This window comes from Poecilia latipinna, unplaced genomic scaffold (genome assembly GCF_001443285.1).
Source record: "Poecilia latipinna isolate Pla-1442-1.1 unplaced genomic scaffold, P_latipinna-1.0 Scaffold975, whole genome shotgun sequence".
NCBI lineage: Eukaryota > Metazoa > Chordata > Actinopteri > Cyprinodontiformes > Poeciliidae > Poecilia > Poecilia latipinna.
Window position 1 is genome coordinate 63,030 of NW_015113591.1, and position 15,811 is coordinate 78,840.

General features: G+C 40.0%; 1 protein-coding gene across 3 annotated transcripts in view; it reads left to right on the plus strand.

The window, feature by feature from the left end:
• LOC106958292 (serine/threonine-protein kinase N2) overlaps positions 1–15,811 on the plus strand; it is a 41,267-nt gene that overhangs the window by 21,530 nt on the left and 3,926 nt on the right. For all 3 annotated transcript variants that reach the window (XM_015050115.1, XM_015050116.1, XM_015050114.1), the window contains exons 4-16: positions 4,789–4,943; positions 7,186–7,315; positions 8,871–9,019; positions 9,115–9,328; positions 11,555–11,740; positions 12,641–12,750; positions 12,855–12,998; positions 13,169–13,244; positions 13,944–14,100; positions 14,647–14,773; positions 14,855–14,991; positions 15,142–15,217; positions 15,356–15,447. In XM_015050115.1, the coding sequence (XP_014905601.1) occupies positions 4,789–4,943; positions 7,186–7,315; positions 8,871–9,019; positions 9,115–9,328; positions 11,555–11,740; positions 12,641–12,750; positions 12,855–12,998; positions 13,169–13,244; positions 13,944–14,100; positions 14,647–14,773; positions 14,855–14,991; positions 15,142–15,217; positions 15,356–15,447 (1,753 nt within the window). The remainder of the gene's footprint in view (positions 1–4,788; positions 4,944–7,185; positions 7,316–8,870; positions 9,020–9,114; positions 9,329–11,554; positions 11,741–12,640; positions 12,751–12,854; positions 12,999–13,168; positions 13,245–13,943; positions 14,101–14,646; positions 14,774–14,854; positions 14,992–15,141; positions 15,218–15,355; positions 15,448–15,811) is intronic.

Below are 15,811 nucleotides of genomic sequence, written 5' to 3' on the forward strand. Positions count from 1 at the left end.
GATGGATATATATATATATGTCGTCTATAGGCGCGTTAACTCAGCGAAACTTAGAAATGTAGGTATTAATTTCGTTCTATGATCCACAGCAATATATATATGTCCAAATGTGAATTAAAAGAAATTTTTTTTTTTTTTTTTTTTACAAAACTCTACTCTTTCTGAAACTCCACCTTCAGGAGGTCATCACAGCATGGTTCCTCTATTAACCCTTTAACAACGTTTTTACCAGCATTGCACTGAGAAGTAGCTCCTAGTTCAGTAGATATCCAGTTCAACCGGTTGTTTGAAATTGCTGTTGGTTAGTCTGAAGGAGCTCAGAGGGGAAGAGGGGCTCTAGGAGACAGAAGTTTGGAAATTGCACCTTGAAGGTAGAGCTAGGTCCAACCAGACTTTTTGCACAAGTGATTGGTTGCCACGGGAGATTATTTCTCAAACATGCATGAAAGAATCAAAACAACACTCCAGGTATGTTTTTGATGAGGGAATAACATTATAAAATGATGTAAAGCTAAACAAAATTCTTGGTTTTACATGATACTGCCACTTTACATGGTGAACTAAAACAAAAGCAGTAGAACCTTAATTGAAATATGTCAGGTTTACTTTGGGCTCAGGCCTCTAATCAAAGTTAATGAGTTGAATCTGATTGGCCTTGGACATAATGCCTATTAGGCCCAATCTAAATAATGTGTGTGTGTTTGAGGAGAGGAACCTTGTTGACGTCTGAATGGCTGTCTTAAGTAGGAACAAATTTAGCTTGACTCTGTGACCTCCTATCTGATGAACTTGGGCATTCTGGATAAGTGACGTGGCACCAGTGGAATGTTTCTGGCCATCACAGAGTGACCGAGGGAGGGCGTCTGAATGTTGCTGAGCTCCTCAGACCTGAAACCGCATCTGGAATCATGCTAGGCTCTGGAACGCGTGAGGAACATCACTCGCTTCTAGAATTAATAAAAATGACTTTCTCTGTTGACCAGAGTGTTCATTACTGAAGGGTCTCTGGCTTTTCTTCACCTCTCAGCTGAAGCCAGAAATAGACTGGCTGGGAAGCAGTGGCTTTGATAAAGAACCACCAATCAGGTTTCCCCAGTCACATCTGCTCTCTTTTCTAAGGGGAATTCCAACACTCAGAGCTGATCCACTCTCTAACCTTCAATCATATTTCATCTCCATGGAGACAAACCCAGCATGGTTTCAGGTCTGAGTTTCCCAGTGATGATGTCATTGCTTAGTGAACCGTATTAGTCATGTTTGCCTTCCTATCAGACGCAGGCCGGGTTAATATGTGGGAGGGTTCCCCTTTGTCAGTGGTCCAGCGGTGACATCAGCCCTGCAGCTATTCAGGAGCTCACTGTGTCGTTCCACGGCCCACTCTCTGGGTGGGGGTCACTGAATTCCTGGTGGGAAACGACCTGAGCCATACCACACCCCCCACAGAGAGAAGCAAGTCCCAATCGTAAACTGGACGGCAGACTCAGCTCTTCTACACGTGTTGTGGTGTGCCATCACCGCTGACATAACATGAGCTCACTGCTAACGCTGCTGTTACAGATGCACTGATTGATGATTTGTGGCCAGTTTCTGATTTCTGTAGTGTAATCTACAGAAAAGCATAAATCATTCCTAATGCTGCTAAAAATATTCCTTACATTAATGTGAAACAGCAACGTCATATTGTTGCATGAAGTTGAAACTTGAGAGATGTGACTGTGAGGTAAACTTTTGAATTTTTTTTAAAGAACAGCATTATGTAAAATCAGCTGTGTTAAGCTTTACATCATATTCTGATGTTATTCTCTCATCAAAAACATACCAGGAGTGTTGCCTTGATTCTTTGATAAATGTTTGAGGAAATCCTTTAATCTCGCATGGCAGTCATTCAGCTGTGCAAAAAGCCTGGTTGGACCTAATGCCGCCTTCAAGACGCAGCTGATCCACCATCACCCTCATTTCTCCCACCCAGCTCCTTCAGACTAGCCAGCAGCAATTAGCAAATACCTGGCAGGATTGTGCATCTGCTGAGTTTATTATATGAGCTACTTCTCAGTGCAATCCTGGTAAAAACCTTGTTCAACTTCCTGAAGGCACAATTTCAGTAAGACCAGGAGTTCTTAGAGACAGAGGCCCAATTTCAAGACATTAAATTACGAAGTCAAATTTCTTTTAAGTTATATTTGATATATGAATCATTTTTATAGCAACTGAAAATAACATAGTTACTTGATTGTGCTATAAAATGGCACTATGTGCCTAGAAAATGTATAATACTGTCCCTTTAAGTATTTTCAGCAAAAAAGTAACTGATTAATGATGCATTGTCTTGACAACATGGATTTTAGACACATTCAAACATTATTGTTACTTTTTATAAGTGTTTATTGGAAACACTAATTTATGACTCGATCTCTTTTCATGTTTAATTATTGTACATAGGCACATACATTTCTTTTTGAAAATGGAGTCAAAACATTCTAGCAAAATGTGATTTAAACCATTTTGATCTATTGTTTTACTTATTTCTTTTAGCAGCAATAAACTCATAACATATATTTTGATACATATTATTATTATTACTATTATTGTTAATAGTAATAATCATAATAATAGATAATACATCTGACAGAACATTCAATATATAGAATATTCACTGAACTCTGATTGCATGACATTCTGGGGGATACAGGCAGAGGAAGGACGTTAACCGCTCAACCTCTAAAGGCCAGCTAAGTTAGCTTGGTGGCATCAACTAACTCACTCTGTGATTACCTTGCAACAAGCTGTAGGATAACTTGTGCAGCAGCAGTTTCATGTTTTGCCACCGTGCCTCATAACTTCTTAAAAATAGGAAAACCAATGGCGAAAACTGGACAAAAAATGAAAGGTCACACCACCACTTTGCCAGTATTTCAGATATTTAAAACAAATAAAAACCTACCAATAATAATCAATATCAAGTGATATGAAACACTTATATCGTGATATGTTTTTCAGCCCTACTTTCTTTAACGAATACTCTATATTTACTGATTCCACACCAAACAGTGTTGGTGTGAGCATGATCTAGTCATGCTTACATATGTTGTGTTCACTGATGAGAAAAAGATCTGATTCCTGAGTTCATTTTTCAGTTCATTTCTACTTTCTATGCACCAAACATTTAGAATATTTATTTAGCTTTAGGCCCCTCTAACATCCCCAACTTACTTTCTAGTCTCTGTGTCCTCTTCTCCCGTTAAACAGAAAGCACCAATGCCAATCCTCCCCAGCCTATTAAAGGTCATTACGTGACTCATGTAGTATTTTGGTTGAATGAATCACGTGCTTCCATTCTGCTCTCATCCACAGGTGTTCAACAGAAAACATTACACAGTATTTACTGAAACACCCGAAGCATGAGTCATACATTTTCTTGTTTCTGTCAGCATCTTGGAGCTGTTTTTTTTTCTTTTTTTATCTTTTCTGTTTTCAGTGGAAATAGGTATATTTAGGAGATATTAAAGAACCCATTGATTTATCACTGTTATTTGTTCATATTTGCAGACATCAGGGCTCTGTCTGCATGTTCTCACCAAGCAGTGCGGATGCCTGCAAGCCTTTCAACAAACTGCATTAAAGGGCCAGTATGATGTAAAATCATTGTTTTTTTTAACTTTGCATCATGCAAATAACTATTTTTCCTCTCATCAAAAACATACCTGGAGTGTTGCCTTGATTCTTTCATGAATGGTTGAGCAATCCTTTAATCTCCAAGACAACAATTGAGTTGTGCAAAATGCCTGGCTGGACTTAGCTCCGCCTTCAAGGACCACGCTCTTCCTTGGAGCTGCAGTTTCTAAGCTTCCCAGCTTCTGCCTCACAGAGCAGCTCTTCCCCCACTCAGCTCCTTCAGACTAGCTAGTAGCAATTAGCAAACACCTGGTGGAACTGCTCATCTGCTGAGCTCATCATACATGCTTCTTCTCAGTTCAGTGCTGGTGAAAAGGTTCAAATTTCTGAAGGCAGAGTTTTAGAAAGAGCAGGAGTTTTTAAAGAGACAGAGGTCCAATTTTAAGGCATTCATTTACCAAGTCAAATTTCTTTTAAGTCATATTTGATATATGTAGCATTTTTATTAGAGGTGTGCCGATCGATCGGCCACTGATCATAATTGGTCGATTTCCGTGAAAAAGTGTATGATCGGTGATCGCCGATTACTGTTTCTTGTTACTAATCACCAAAACTGATCACCTGTATCTCACGTTGCAGCCTTCGTGTGCAGCTGATCTCCTCTTTCCTTCACACTGCACATCCGCACGGCAAAAAGTCCTGTAGTGTGGAACAATAATGCTCTGAGAGTGAATGGGGATGCTTGCATGTTGCGCACCTCGGGGGTGAAGCATGTCAAAATGTATCAACACAACAAATCTAATATGGCATTTAAAAAAACAAGCACTTGACAGAGTTTGGCTACATTGAGGCTCAATGCAGGAAAAAAAGGTCATCCAGAGCCAGATAGCAGGTAAAGCAGCGCACAACTACCAACACTTGGTATCGGAATCGGCAGCAAAAAACCTGATGTTCCTCATTTTTAAAGCAACTGAAAATAACATAGTTACTTGATTGTGCTCTAACATGACACTATGTACCTGGAAAATACATCATACTGGCTCTTTAAACTGCAAACAAAAGTAGATCATGAAGCATCAGTCATTTTGAACAACTTCATGGTTGCTATATTGTCAAAATCCCAGTAAGTCTCTGTACAGCTGACCGTATGTTTCACCCTTTTTTGTCTCTTTCTAGAGTGCCCTTTAACCCCCGATACTCCAAGCAGTGAAGCGAGAACGTGCACAAGCAACAGCCGCCTGGCAGCTTTAAAACGGCAGAATGACATCGAACTGAAGGTGAAACAGGGAGCCGAGAACATGATTCAGATGTACTCCAACGGCTCCTCCAAGGTGAGCACAGCACCAGAGGAGCAGGACTCACTCGACTTTCAGGTTTTTGCTGAGTCATGACAGGATGTCAGCGTGAGTGAGATTGAGACGTCACCATTGTTCTCATTCTGGCTAGTTGGAATAAGGTTACACTTTACGAAGTAATATCTGTCGCTGAGAGATTTCAGCTTCGTCAGAAGGGTTCTTACCCCAGCTGCTGTTTTAGCTGCCACTTTTAAAAAGGCTTGGAAAACTTGGGCACATGAAACACAAAGTTTGCCGAAGGTTGTCACTGGTGTCCAAACCTTTATCCCACTGGATAAAATCAGCAGTTTAGAGGTACTACAGGCATAAAATCAAAAAATTTTAAATATATTGAACACACACAAAAAAAGAATTTTATGTAAGAAAGTAGTCAAAAAAAAAGGTAAATCATAGGTCCAAAACATAAAAAGAGGTTCTGTTTTTTGCCCTTAGAAAAAAGATATAGTCTGTCAATTTTTGGGGGCTGATTGGTCCAGTTTGTCTTTCTTGTTCAATTCTGATGAACATTATCAGGATATGGGGCACTCTGCTTTGGAATGAGCCTCTGGTTGTCACAGGAAAGCAAAAACAGACAGATGAGGCACCTGGTGAAGGCGGGGCCATCAGTGACAGAAACATAAGCTGGTAAATTTAACTCATGATGCCCCCTGAACTTTTAAATGATAGATCTGTCTCTCCAATATGTTTCAGCCACTTAAGGAAGAGCTCAGAGTTTGAACTGAAAGCAGAAACTCTTAAATGTGACTTGAAACCCAGTCTGTGACATGGCAGCTTGTTCAGGGGGAACGTGAGAAGGCGCTGACACATACTGTGCTACACACACACAGCTGTTTGTTTCCAAAGCTGGATTGTCTCTTTCCCTGCACAGAGGGAGGACAGACTATTATTTAGGAGGGAGGTGTGTAGCATGAGGCTTCAGGTAATAACAGCGGGAGCACTCACAACGTCTCGTGTTCATCAGAACTGCTGTCTGATGTTTAACTGTAAAACATCACCCCTGTATTATGGATCGTTTCTTATTTTACTCGGTTTTTCTAAAAAGTGTTAATTTGCCTTTGATTGAATTTGATTGCTCCTTTGATGTAATACAGAGATTCACCCAGAAAATGTTCACCTTTGTATTTCATTAGTGACGCCACCGACACTCTTCATTGTAAAAGTTATTGAGGAAAGTCCACACTATTTCTGATCTCAATGAGGAAGATGGGGGAAGCTTTTTTTTTTTTTTTTTTTTTGTTCAGTGGTAAAAAAAAAAAAAAGAAGAAAAAGGAAACTGGTGTGCATCTTATTTTTGACCAAGTTGTTCTCCAAATTAATCATTATTGTTGTCCACATTAGAGCTTAAGCAATGAATCAAATTTATCATGATTAGTCAATTATTGAAATAATTGCCAGCTAATTTAATCAGCAGTAATTAAAACTAAATTGTAAAAAAAACAAAAAAAACAAAAAAACAACATTCATTTAGCACTCAAGATAAAAATAAAAACTTCTTTGTCAAATTCTTAGAAAACCCCCGCTTGCTACAAATGTTCACACAAATAATCATTTCATTTTAGGGAACTATATGTTTATTTTCTTATTTAACAAAAGGAAATGAGTTAGTTTTACATTTTTATGGATTTTTAATATTGTACACAATAGGCTGAAATGGTTAAATTAAAAATCTGGAGAACTTGCCAATTTTTTATCCAATAAATCAATTAAACGTTAGAATATAACTGTTGGCTCGTCCACATGAACGTTGTTTTCAAACAAGAGGAACATTTGTCGGCCTGCAGGTCATAACCAGGCCTTAGTATTGTTACCGGACTCCCAGCGTCTGTTTGGGGGGTATCTCTCTGTGTGTGTGTGTGTGTGTGTGTGTGTGTGTGTGTGTGTGTGTGTGTGTGTGTGTGTGTATTTGCATGCATGAGAGGAACAGCAAATAGGAGGAACTCCACAATAGGATTCTGCTTTGTTTGCAGTGAACACAGTTTTCCATGTGGTCAGTTGTACCACAAGTCCAATTAAGGGCACAAGCTGAGGTTGTGGCACCAAATCTGGTCTCCCTCTGCAGGTGGTCAGATGGTTTATGACGTCAGTAAATAACAGGGCTAGAGGTCGGGGGCCATGTGACGTCCACGCTTTTCCTCAAACCACAAAATATGAATTTAACTCTGTTGTTCATGACAAACACTTTCTAATGTAGATTTTTCTTTTTGTTTTTCACCACCAGGACCGCAAGTTACTGGCCGCCGCTCAGCAGATGCTTCAGGACAGCAAGACGAAGATAGAGTTCATCAGAATGCAGATCCTGAAGGCCAGTCAAGCCACGGAGCTGAGCTTTGAGAGCAATGACCTGATGGGTGAGCTGCCACACCCATTTACTGACCAGGGCTACACAACTACAGATAATTTAGCCTGTTCGCCAATCCTTGGTTGATTTGACACAAGTTTTTACTTATGGAATAGAGCTGTTTCATAATGACAGTGCTTTGTTTCATACCTGCTTTTAAAGACGATGATGTAATGATCTGTATTCTGTTGTAGTGAAGTTTGCACGGTTTAAAGTTCTTAGAACTCAAAGGAGGTAGAAGCGCCAGAGTAATGGTGCGCTTCCCCTCCCTCACCTGTTGCTGCACACCACCAATGTTTACTTGAAAGTAGGTATAGTTTAGCTCCCTCCATCCATTTTTTTACACCTTTGTTCCTAGTGGGGTCAGGAGGGGTGCTGGTGACTATCTTCAGCAAGACGTTTCAGGGAAGAAGCTGGGTCACCCTGGACAGGTTGCCAGTCCATCGCAGACAACACAGCTCCAATTTTCTCAATTTTGGAAATCAGCAATCGGCCAATGCTTAATGAGAAATCAATCTTACTTCTAATTTCATCTACCTCAGCAAAGGGCTGAAAATCAGCTGCTGTCCTCTTTTACTTTGTGGTGAGAGAGAGAGCTGACTGTTAGCCCCATCCACCAGGTCACATCTGCATGTGTGCGGTTAACATTATTCAGCGTAATGTTAACTTAGCAACTGTGTTGCTATATTTGGCGACAAAAGCAACAAAAACATCTGAATCATCAAGTCAGGCTTTTTAAATATCTGTGATTTGTCAGAATGTTTCAACTGTACTTGAAAACTCTTGCAAATTCTTCCTTCTGTTTTAAGCCTGTCGTATCAAGTAATAAGTCAATTAATCGCATAATAAACTACAACAAATTCAATAATTTGTATGATCTATCATTGTTCTCTTCTTTTTCTTTCTGTCTTCTGCCTGGTACTTTGGTCTCAACTAAGGACAGTTTTGTTTGCAGAGACTCCATAATTCGTTTTGTTTGNTGTTTCTGNTGTTTCATTATTTTGGATATTTAAAACCCTTTCTAGGTCCAGTGTGAGATGTTCATTAGAATTTAAAGACTATTGATCTCTGAGAATGTGTTCTTGAGTTATTATGCCATTACCATTACATTTCTAGAAAATTGTCTCAAAACAACAAAATTATAATTTATTGCAATAACTTCTGGGACAATTTATCGTCAGGCTGAACTTGTTTTCATGACAGACCTACTCTGTTTGTCTGCTTTAATCCAAGCTTCAAAATCTAAATATTTTTAGATTTATATGTGAAAAAAGGCATCGTTAGAGATTTAATAATCAGCAAGTTTTATTATTTCAAGACTTTATATTGCTTTTTTCTTTGATTTAAATAAAAACAGCTTGATCATGTTTATAAAATGTTATGTAAGAACTGTAAAGCTTATTATTTTTACTTTTCCATAAGACATAGAAAAATGGAATATGATGCTATTAAAATTACTGTACAAAACTCTACATGTGGGATATGAGTTACGCCTATAAGAGGTTGTTTTGTTGTTTCCATCCTGAAGTTACTAACAGCTGTGTGCTGGTTTGTTCTCTGACTAGCTGACAAGTCCATCATCAGTCCTCTGGACCTGCGGGTGGAGGAGCTGTGTCACCATGCCAGGATAGAGTCTGCAGTGGCAGAGGGAGCCAAGAACGTCATGAAGCTGCTGGGCTCCGGAAAAGTCACAGAAAAGAAAGCTCACTCAGAGGCAAGACTGTTTTAGTGTAAACTATAACATTCAAAGCAACTCTTCTCGACTTGCATACCTGCGTCTTACGGTTTTAATTGGCTGCTCTCTTCCAGGCGCAGGCTCGCTTTACCGAGTCCAGCCAGAAGCTGGACCTGTTGCGTTACTCATTAGAGGAGCGCCTTAGCGAGTTGCCAAAAAACCACCCTCGCAGCAGCGCCATCGTAGAGGAGCTGTCTCTGCTGTCCTCCCCCGCCCTCAGCCCCAGGTCCAGCATCATCTCCACACAGAACCAGTACAGCACTGTCACCAAGCCCGCAGCGCTCACAGGTAACACACACACAGCTTGGCTGCACATCAGAAACCCACAACCGTACAGTGATTTGTTAATGCAGATCTTGGATGATAGTGTGACGTCACCCTCCTGACTTGGCTGATGTTGTTCCAGATGGGTTATAAAATGCAACATTACTGTTTACATCAACACAGTGCAATGTTACATTAGCGAACCTGTTAGTCTTGTAAAGCCATGCCCGTATTTTAGTGTTTCCTCTCTGCCTGTGCAGACACACCCCTCCACCTGTGTGCCTGAACAAGCTGTAGACTCGCCCACAGCCTGGCTGCACTGGGACCGGCCTAGTCAAAACACCTCACAAAACCAGCTCATGTTTGGGCCAAAGATATATACACATGCATCTTCTTCACAGCATGGTTAGCGCAAATATAAGAAAATACAAACCTCTAAAAGCACAATTCAGATTTTGCAATCGAGGTTTTAGAGGTTTGCATTGAGTGTGGGTGAGCAGTGAGACTTTTATACTTGATAATTCTGCACCCGAAGAAGCCAGATGTGGTAGAACTAGACGTAAACAATGGCTAGAAATTATTATTATGAAACTAGAAATGCACAAATCAGATATTAGTATCTGTATTGGTCCTGATATTGAAAACAGATCTAGATCAGGTATCCATCACAATGCACCTGATCCATAAGGGCAGATCTATTCAGTCTAATTTTATGCTTTGTGCTCTGAGTGACATCATGTTTTATTTATTTTACATTATATTTAGAATTCCTAAATTGCACTTTCTAAATCATTGAAAGAAGATTTGTTGCAATTTATTTTTACATGTTTGATCAATCCAACTTTTTTTTTGTCAGTTTCAGTTTCTTTAACATTTATTTTACACTGACTATCTTAGTTCTAATTGCACTGACTGAAAACATGAAGGTTGTTTTTATATGTTTGACCAAGCTATTGTTGTGTTTAGTTGTGCTGTATTGGTGGAGAGTTAACAACTACATTTTTAATGCAGTACTGTGCATTAATTATGTCTGTTTAAAACAAAAATAAATGTTTTAAGTCAGTTCAGCTGCTTTTCTGTGTCGGCCGATATAAACCTCAGATATCTGAATCGGTATCGGAAGTGAAAGTGGATCAGTACATACATGAAACTATAAAAGAAGTCTTCTGGTTCTGACTACGCAACAGGTTTCTCTGTAGAAGCTGCAGCTAATATTCTTTTAATTGTGTGTTTTTTTAAATTTGCCTCCTCCATCTTATGAACTTGTCACAATCATGTCTGTTTCCTGAATAACTTTAAATGTGATCCATAGATGGTGGTGTTTTGTTATTACTTCTATAACAATCTCACTGCAGTGTGTCGTTTACTTTCTTCTTCTGTGAATGTGGGTCACTTTGGAGTTATGAACCATTCACAACAGAACTCTGATTTCAGTCACTTTTAATTAGTTCTATGAACAACCACCAAAAAATAAAAGAGAGGAAAAAGCTGCTGTGTGAAGGGAGGCAAAGTTGGAACAATGACGCATAGCAACAGTTACTACTTAGCTCTCAGTATCACTAAATAACCTTGGATGAATCTTTTTGAATTAGGTGAGAAAACAAACAGGAGTGTTTAATTATTTTACATAAAGTAATCCATAAATATTATGCTTCATGGTGAGGAATAACATGCATCGTGCTTCATGTTTCCTTGCAGTAGAAGATAATCTCAGGCTTGCACTAATAGTTGGATTAGTCATTCTGCTTTCCTCAGGCACAGCTATCTATCAATCAGATGTTTATTGGCTGATAGGACAAAGTTAGATTTAATACAGTTTGTTACAGTAATCATCTGTTTGAGGACGAGTGGGCTTCTCTTTAAAGCTGATGCTAATGCATATAAATGTGGGATTTATTTAATTCTGCTGAGGTATCAGGCTTTGGCTGGATTAAGCTCTCGTAAGCAGGGCTTAAAACTAAAACTGAGATTCAGTTAGACGCCGTAGGTCTGGTGTGTGTTTTATTTTATTTTAGTCAACAGTCGCTCATAGAGTCGGTTTGTTGGCTTCCTCTAATAAAATTTAATTACTACTTGTTGTGAATTGGTAGAACCTGAATGTGATACTAGTCCACATGCAAGACTAGACTAGTCTAACTCATTAAACGAGTCATATTTGCATTTCTGCTGCAGCTGCAGTATAAAAAGACGGTCTGACTGTGTTTGGAGTAACCTTCCACACACTGACTGGTTCGTTACTTTCGTCCTCAGGCACGTTAGATGTCAGACTCATGGGCTGCCAGGACCTTCTGGAAAATGTCCCCGGCCGTTCCAAGGCGGCCCCCAGCCCGCTGCCTGGCTGGAGCCCCAGCGAGACGCGCTCATCTTTCATTAGCCGAGCCAACAGGAACCGAGGCGTGAGCTCCAGGAACCTCACAAAGAGTGAGGAGCTCTCCAGTAAGTACACCTCACCTCCCTCTGACTCTGTTGGCATGGAAACTGAAGAACCAGGGGAGCTTTCTGGGGCCATTCTCGCACATTTTCACAAGAGGTTTCTTAACTTCCTGTTCCCTTTTTATGTACAACGCTGGTTTTTATGTGCACGTCTAGTAAATGTTTGAAACCTGGTTTGTTTATGTTGATTATGTCCCCAAACGCTGAGTGAGTCCAGCAGGTGTCCAACATATCACCAATCCCAGATTTGTTTTATAGTGTTTTAAAGCTGCAGCATGTAACTTTTATTAAAAATGTTGTATGTCACTAATATGACAGTAGAATATGAGACAGATAACCTGTCAAAGATGGAGCTTCTTCGCCTCGTCCTTTTTCTACTATTGTGGTCTGCAGAAATGTGCAGATCGCAATAGTTGGCCAGAAACAACCAATCAGATCCAGGAGAACAGTCTTAGCACTATCAGTCAACCTCATGTGTGTGCTACTCAATGTGCTAACACACACACACACACACACACACACACACACACACACACACACACACACACACACACACAAATGTTCCAGGGTAAATTAATGTTCTGAGAAATTAATGTGTGTGGTTAACAATAATCACCCCACTGTTGCCAATTTAGCAAATTTATTGTAATATTTAGTGACTTTTCAGACAAAAGAAACTATGTTGGCTAAAATCTGAATCAGCAGGTCAGGCTTTTTAAAGATCGATAATTGGTGCACCCCTAGTAAAACACCTTATAGCTATTCTAAAAAAAAAAAAAGTCTGATTATTTACAAAGAAAATGACATTAAGCAGTTTGTATAATGAGTTAATAATAAACCCCCCAAAAATGACAACTGTGGTCTTATTAGAAACAACCTGACAGCTCACTGTGTTTTCTCCAGATGAGATCAGCGCCGTCCTGAAGCTGGACAACACAGTGGTCGGACAGACGAGCTGGAAGCCCGTCAGTAACCAGGCCTGGGACCAGAAGTTTACACTGGAGCTGGATCGGGTAACACACATCTGCCTTTGATCTCCACCTGCGCTGCCAGCTGGGCCGTTCTGCTCCAAGTAAATGTTTGCTGCTGCTGCTGCTGACCCGATTCTGTCCCGCAGTCTCGAGAGTTGGAGATCTCTGTGTACTGGCGGGACTGGCGTTCCCTCTGCGCTGTCAAGTTCCTGAGGCTGGAGGACTTCCTGGACAACCAGCGTCATGGAATGTGTCTGTACCTGGAGCCACAGGGGATGCTGTTTGCTGAGGTAGGTCCAGCCACACACACCAAGTACTTCAAGCCCATAAAAGGATGATAAGTGTTTCTATATTCATAATCTGCTGTAGGAATAACACAGCTTTGGTGTCACAGTGAACACCAAAGCTGTGTTGTTTTTTTAGCTATTCTAACTATCTTTTTCTCTTGTTTTGTTTTAAGGTAACATTTTTCAATCCTGTTATTGAGAGAAGACCAAAGCTGCAAAGACAAAAAAAGATTTTCTCTAAACAACAAGGTGAGGTGTTGCTGCTACATCAGTGTTTTACGGTGGACTGTGGTGGAAGTTTGATTTTTTTATTTTTAATGAATGATGCTACATGAAATACTAAAGCTATATGAAGCTAATTATTTTATTTAGCTTAACTTATTAAAATTGACCCTCCCAAGGAGACGGGGTCCATTAGACCCTACTGTTTTTTAGTCTGTGCACGGTCAAGCGGGGTTGCACTGATCCTACGTACGCTTTTACATGTTTTTTTGTGTGTGTGGTTTCGGGAACTGATGGTCTGATGGAACAAGCCTAGCCTTCCTCGCTGTCCAACCGTAACTTTTGCTGAATGACACACTAAGATTTCAGGAGGGTTGAAAAACATTTTTGTTTTTGTTTTTAGGTCTTAAAATAAGACCTAAAAACTAAAAGAATGAACATAATTTTTCAATGGAACATAAAATCTTTAAAATCACATGAAAACAAGCAGCATTTTTTTTATTACTGTTGTAGTTTAAAACACTAATATTTTAGTGTTTTAGACCAAAGTTAATAAGAGCCACAGGCTGCAGAGCCCTCATTTAGAGAAATGAAACCGCCTTACTTAAAATAATTTTTTTTAAATTAGCTGATCTGAAATGTTGTTTCCTTTTTGCCTTTGATTCACACAGCCCATGCTTTCCGTCATATTCCTCGTTTTGTTTCCCTCTCATTTGTTCTCATCAGGTAAGACCTTCCCACGAGCCCCCCAGATGAACATCAACATCGCCACCTGGGGGCGGCTGGTGAGAAGAGCCATACCCAATCTCAGCACCAACTCTTTCAGCCCCCAAGCTCCTGAGATGGGCCATGGCAGCGTTCCTGGTTCCCCCACACCCAGCAGGTGAACCAGCACATCATTCTGGGCTGTATATGTTGCTTTTGAACTGTTTTTTTCTTTTGTTTGGGGGCGAGAAGTCAAATTTATGCACAAAGATGTCTTTTGTATTTTAAAACTTGGTCAAATGTTCTTTAGTGTATGTATTTTTTGAAGTTACCAGCACACTTCTGGTATAATTCTACCTGTGTGTCTAAGCATTCTGGCCGATCACCAATCTTTAAAACCGATTTAGGCTGATACCAAATTTTCTTTTTTTCTCTCTTTTTTTTCCTTTTTTTTTTTTTTTAATCTCTTCATAGAGCTACAAAGTTGCAAGTTGACCTGGTGGGCAGGGCTAATAGTCAGCTCTCACATAGCAGAAAGACAAAGAGGACAGTGACTGATTTTCAGATCACTGATCTAACAAAATAAAGGAAGTTGGGTCAGATTTATTGGTGTACTCCTTCTATCTAACTGTGACTGTAAGGTGAAGCTGAATAATTTGAGGGTTCTTCTGTTGTCTCTTAAAAGATGTAAAATAAAACTCCCCCTCCTCTGCTCCACTCACAGCGATCCACTGGTGACCAAGCTGGATTTCGACAAAGAACCCACACCAGGACCCAAACACTACGCAGCACCTGATGATGTCAGAGAACCACCTGTACAGAACAAGATGCCCAACAAGCAGGAAGTGGAGGTGGGATTCTGTCACAGGAGCAGCACGGTATCTGTGATGACGCTCCACCCAACACATGTCATTACCTGTGTGTGTCTGCAGGACGCACTGAGTGAATTCAACTTCCTGAATAAGAGAATCAGCACGGTTCTGGAACCAGACGCTGACGGGGTTCTGGAGCCAGAGTTCCAGCATCCCAACCTGGAGCTCACTTCCATCCAGAAGGACTCAGAGATAAGGTAGGACCGACTGGTCTTTATCTTTGTCAGACGCTCACAATTTTACTGTTTTGGATTCTACATCTGTGACATATCCACTGGTTTTTATTTGTGTAAATGCTGCCCCCTGGCATCCGTAGCCAACATTGCATCCATTTATCTCTCTTCAAGGGAAGAAGAGCAGTTCCACTTCAGTCTCCAAGATTTTAAATGTGTGGCTGTTCTTGGACGTGGTCACTTTGGAAAGGTAAGTTCTTCTGGTTGTTTTCTCACAGACATGCTCCTTTCAAACATTATTTTTTCTCCCAGATTGCCATATTTGGGTCATGCCTTTCCGATAGATTTAAATAAACTCACCGATTTCCTATTCATTTTTGTTCTTCAGGTGCTGTTATCAGAATACAAAAGCACAGGCGAGATGTTTGCCATTAAAGCTTTGAAGAAAGGAGACATTGTGGCTCGAGATGAGGTGGACAGGTAAGCAGTTATAACTGTCCTCAGACTGGACGCACGCACTAAGCATAATGCCAGACTCTAAGGTTAAGGATTCTTGTCATTAATCTCAAGCTACAACTTGTGAATGAATCAGTCAATTTGATTTGTATATCACATTCCATCAACAAGGCCATTCAAAGTTCTTTACATCATAAAAACATCAGACAGACACCAACTTGAGAACAAACAATACAGTTTGTTAAGTGTCATCATCAAAAACAGTCATGTCCATCATATGTTGGTGTATGAACTCACTTCCCAGATTTTTAAGCCAACAACTGTTAAACTTAGACAACTCCTGCTTCTTTTTAATACTGGTTCTACTTTGATTATTATTATTTTTATT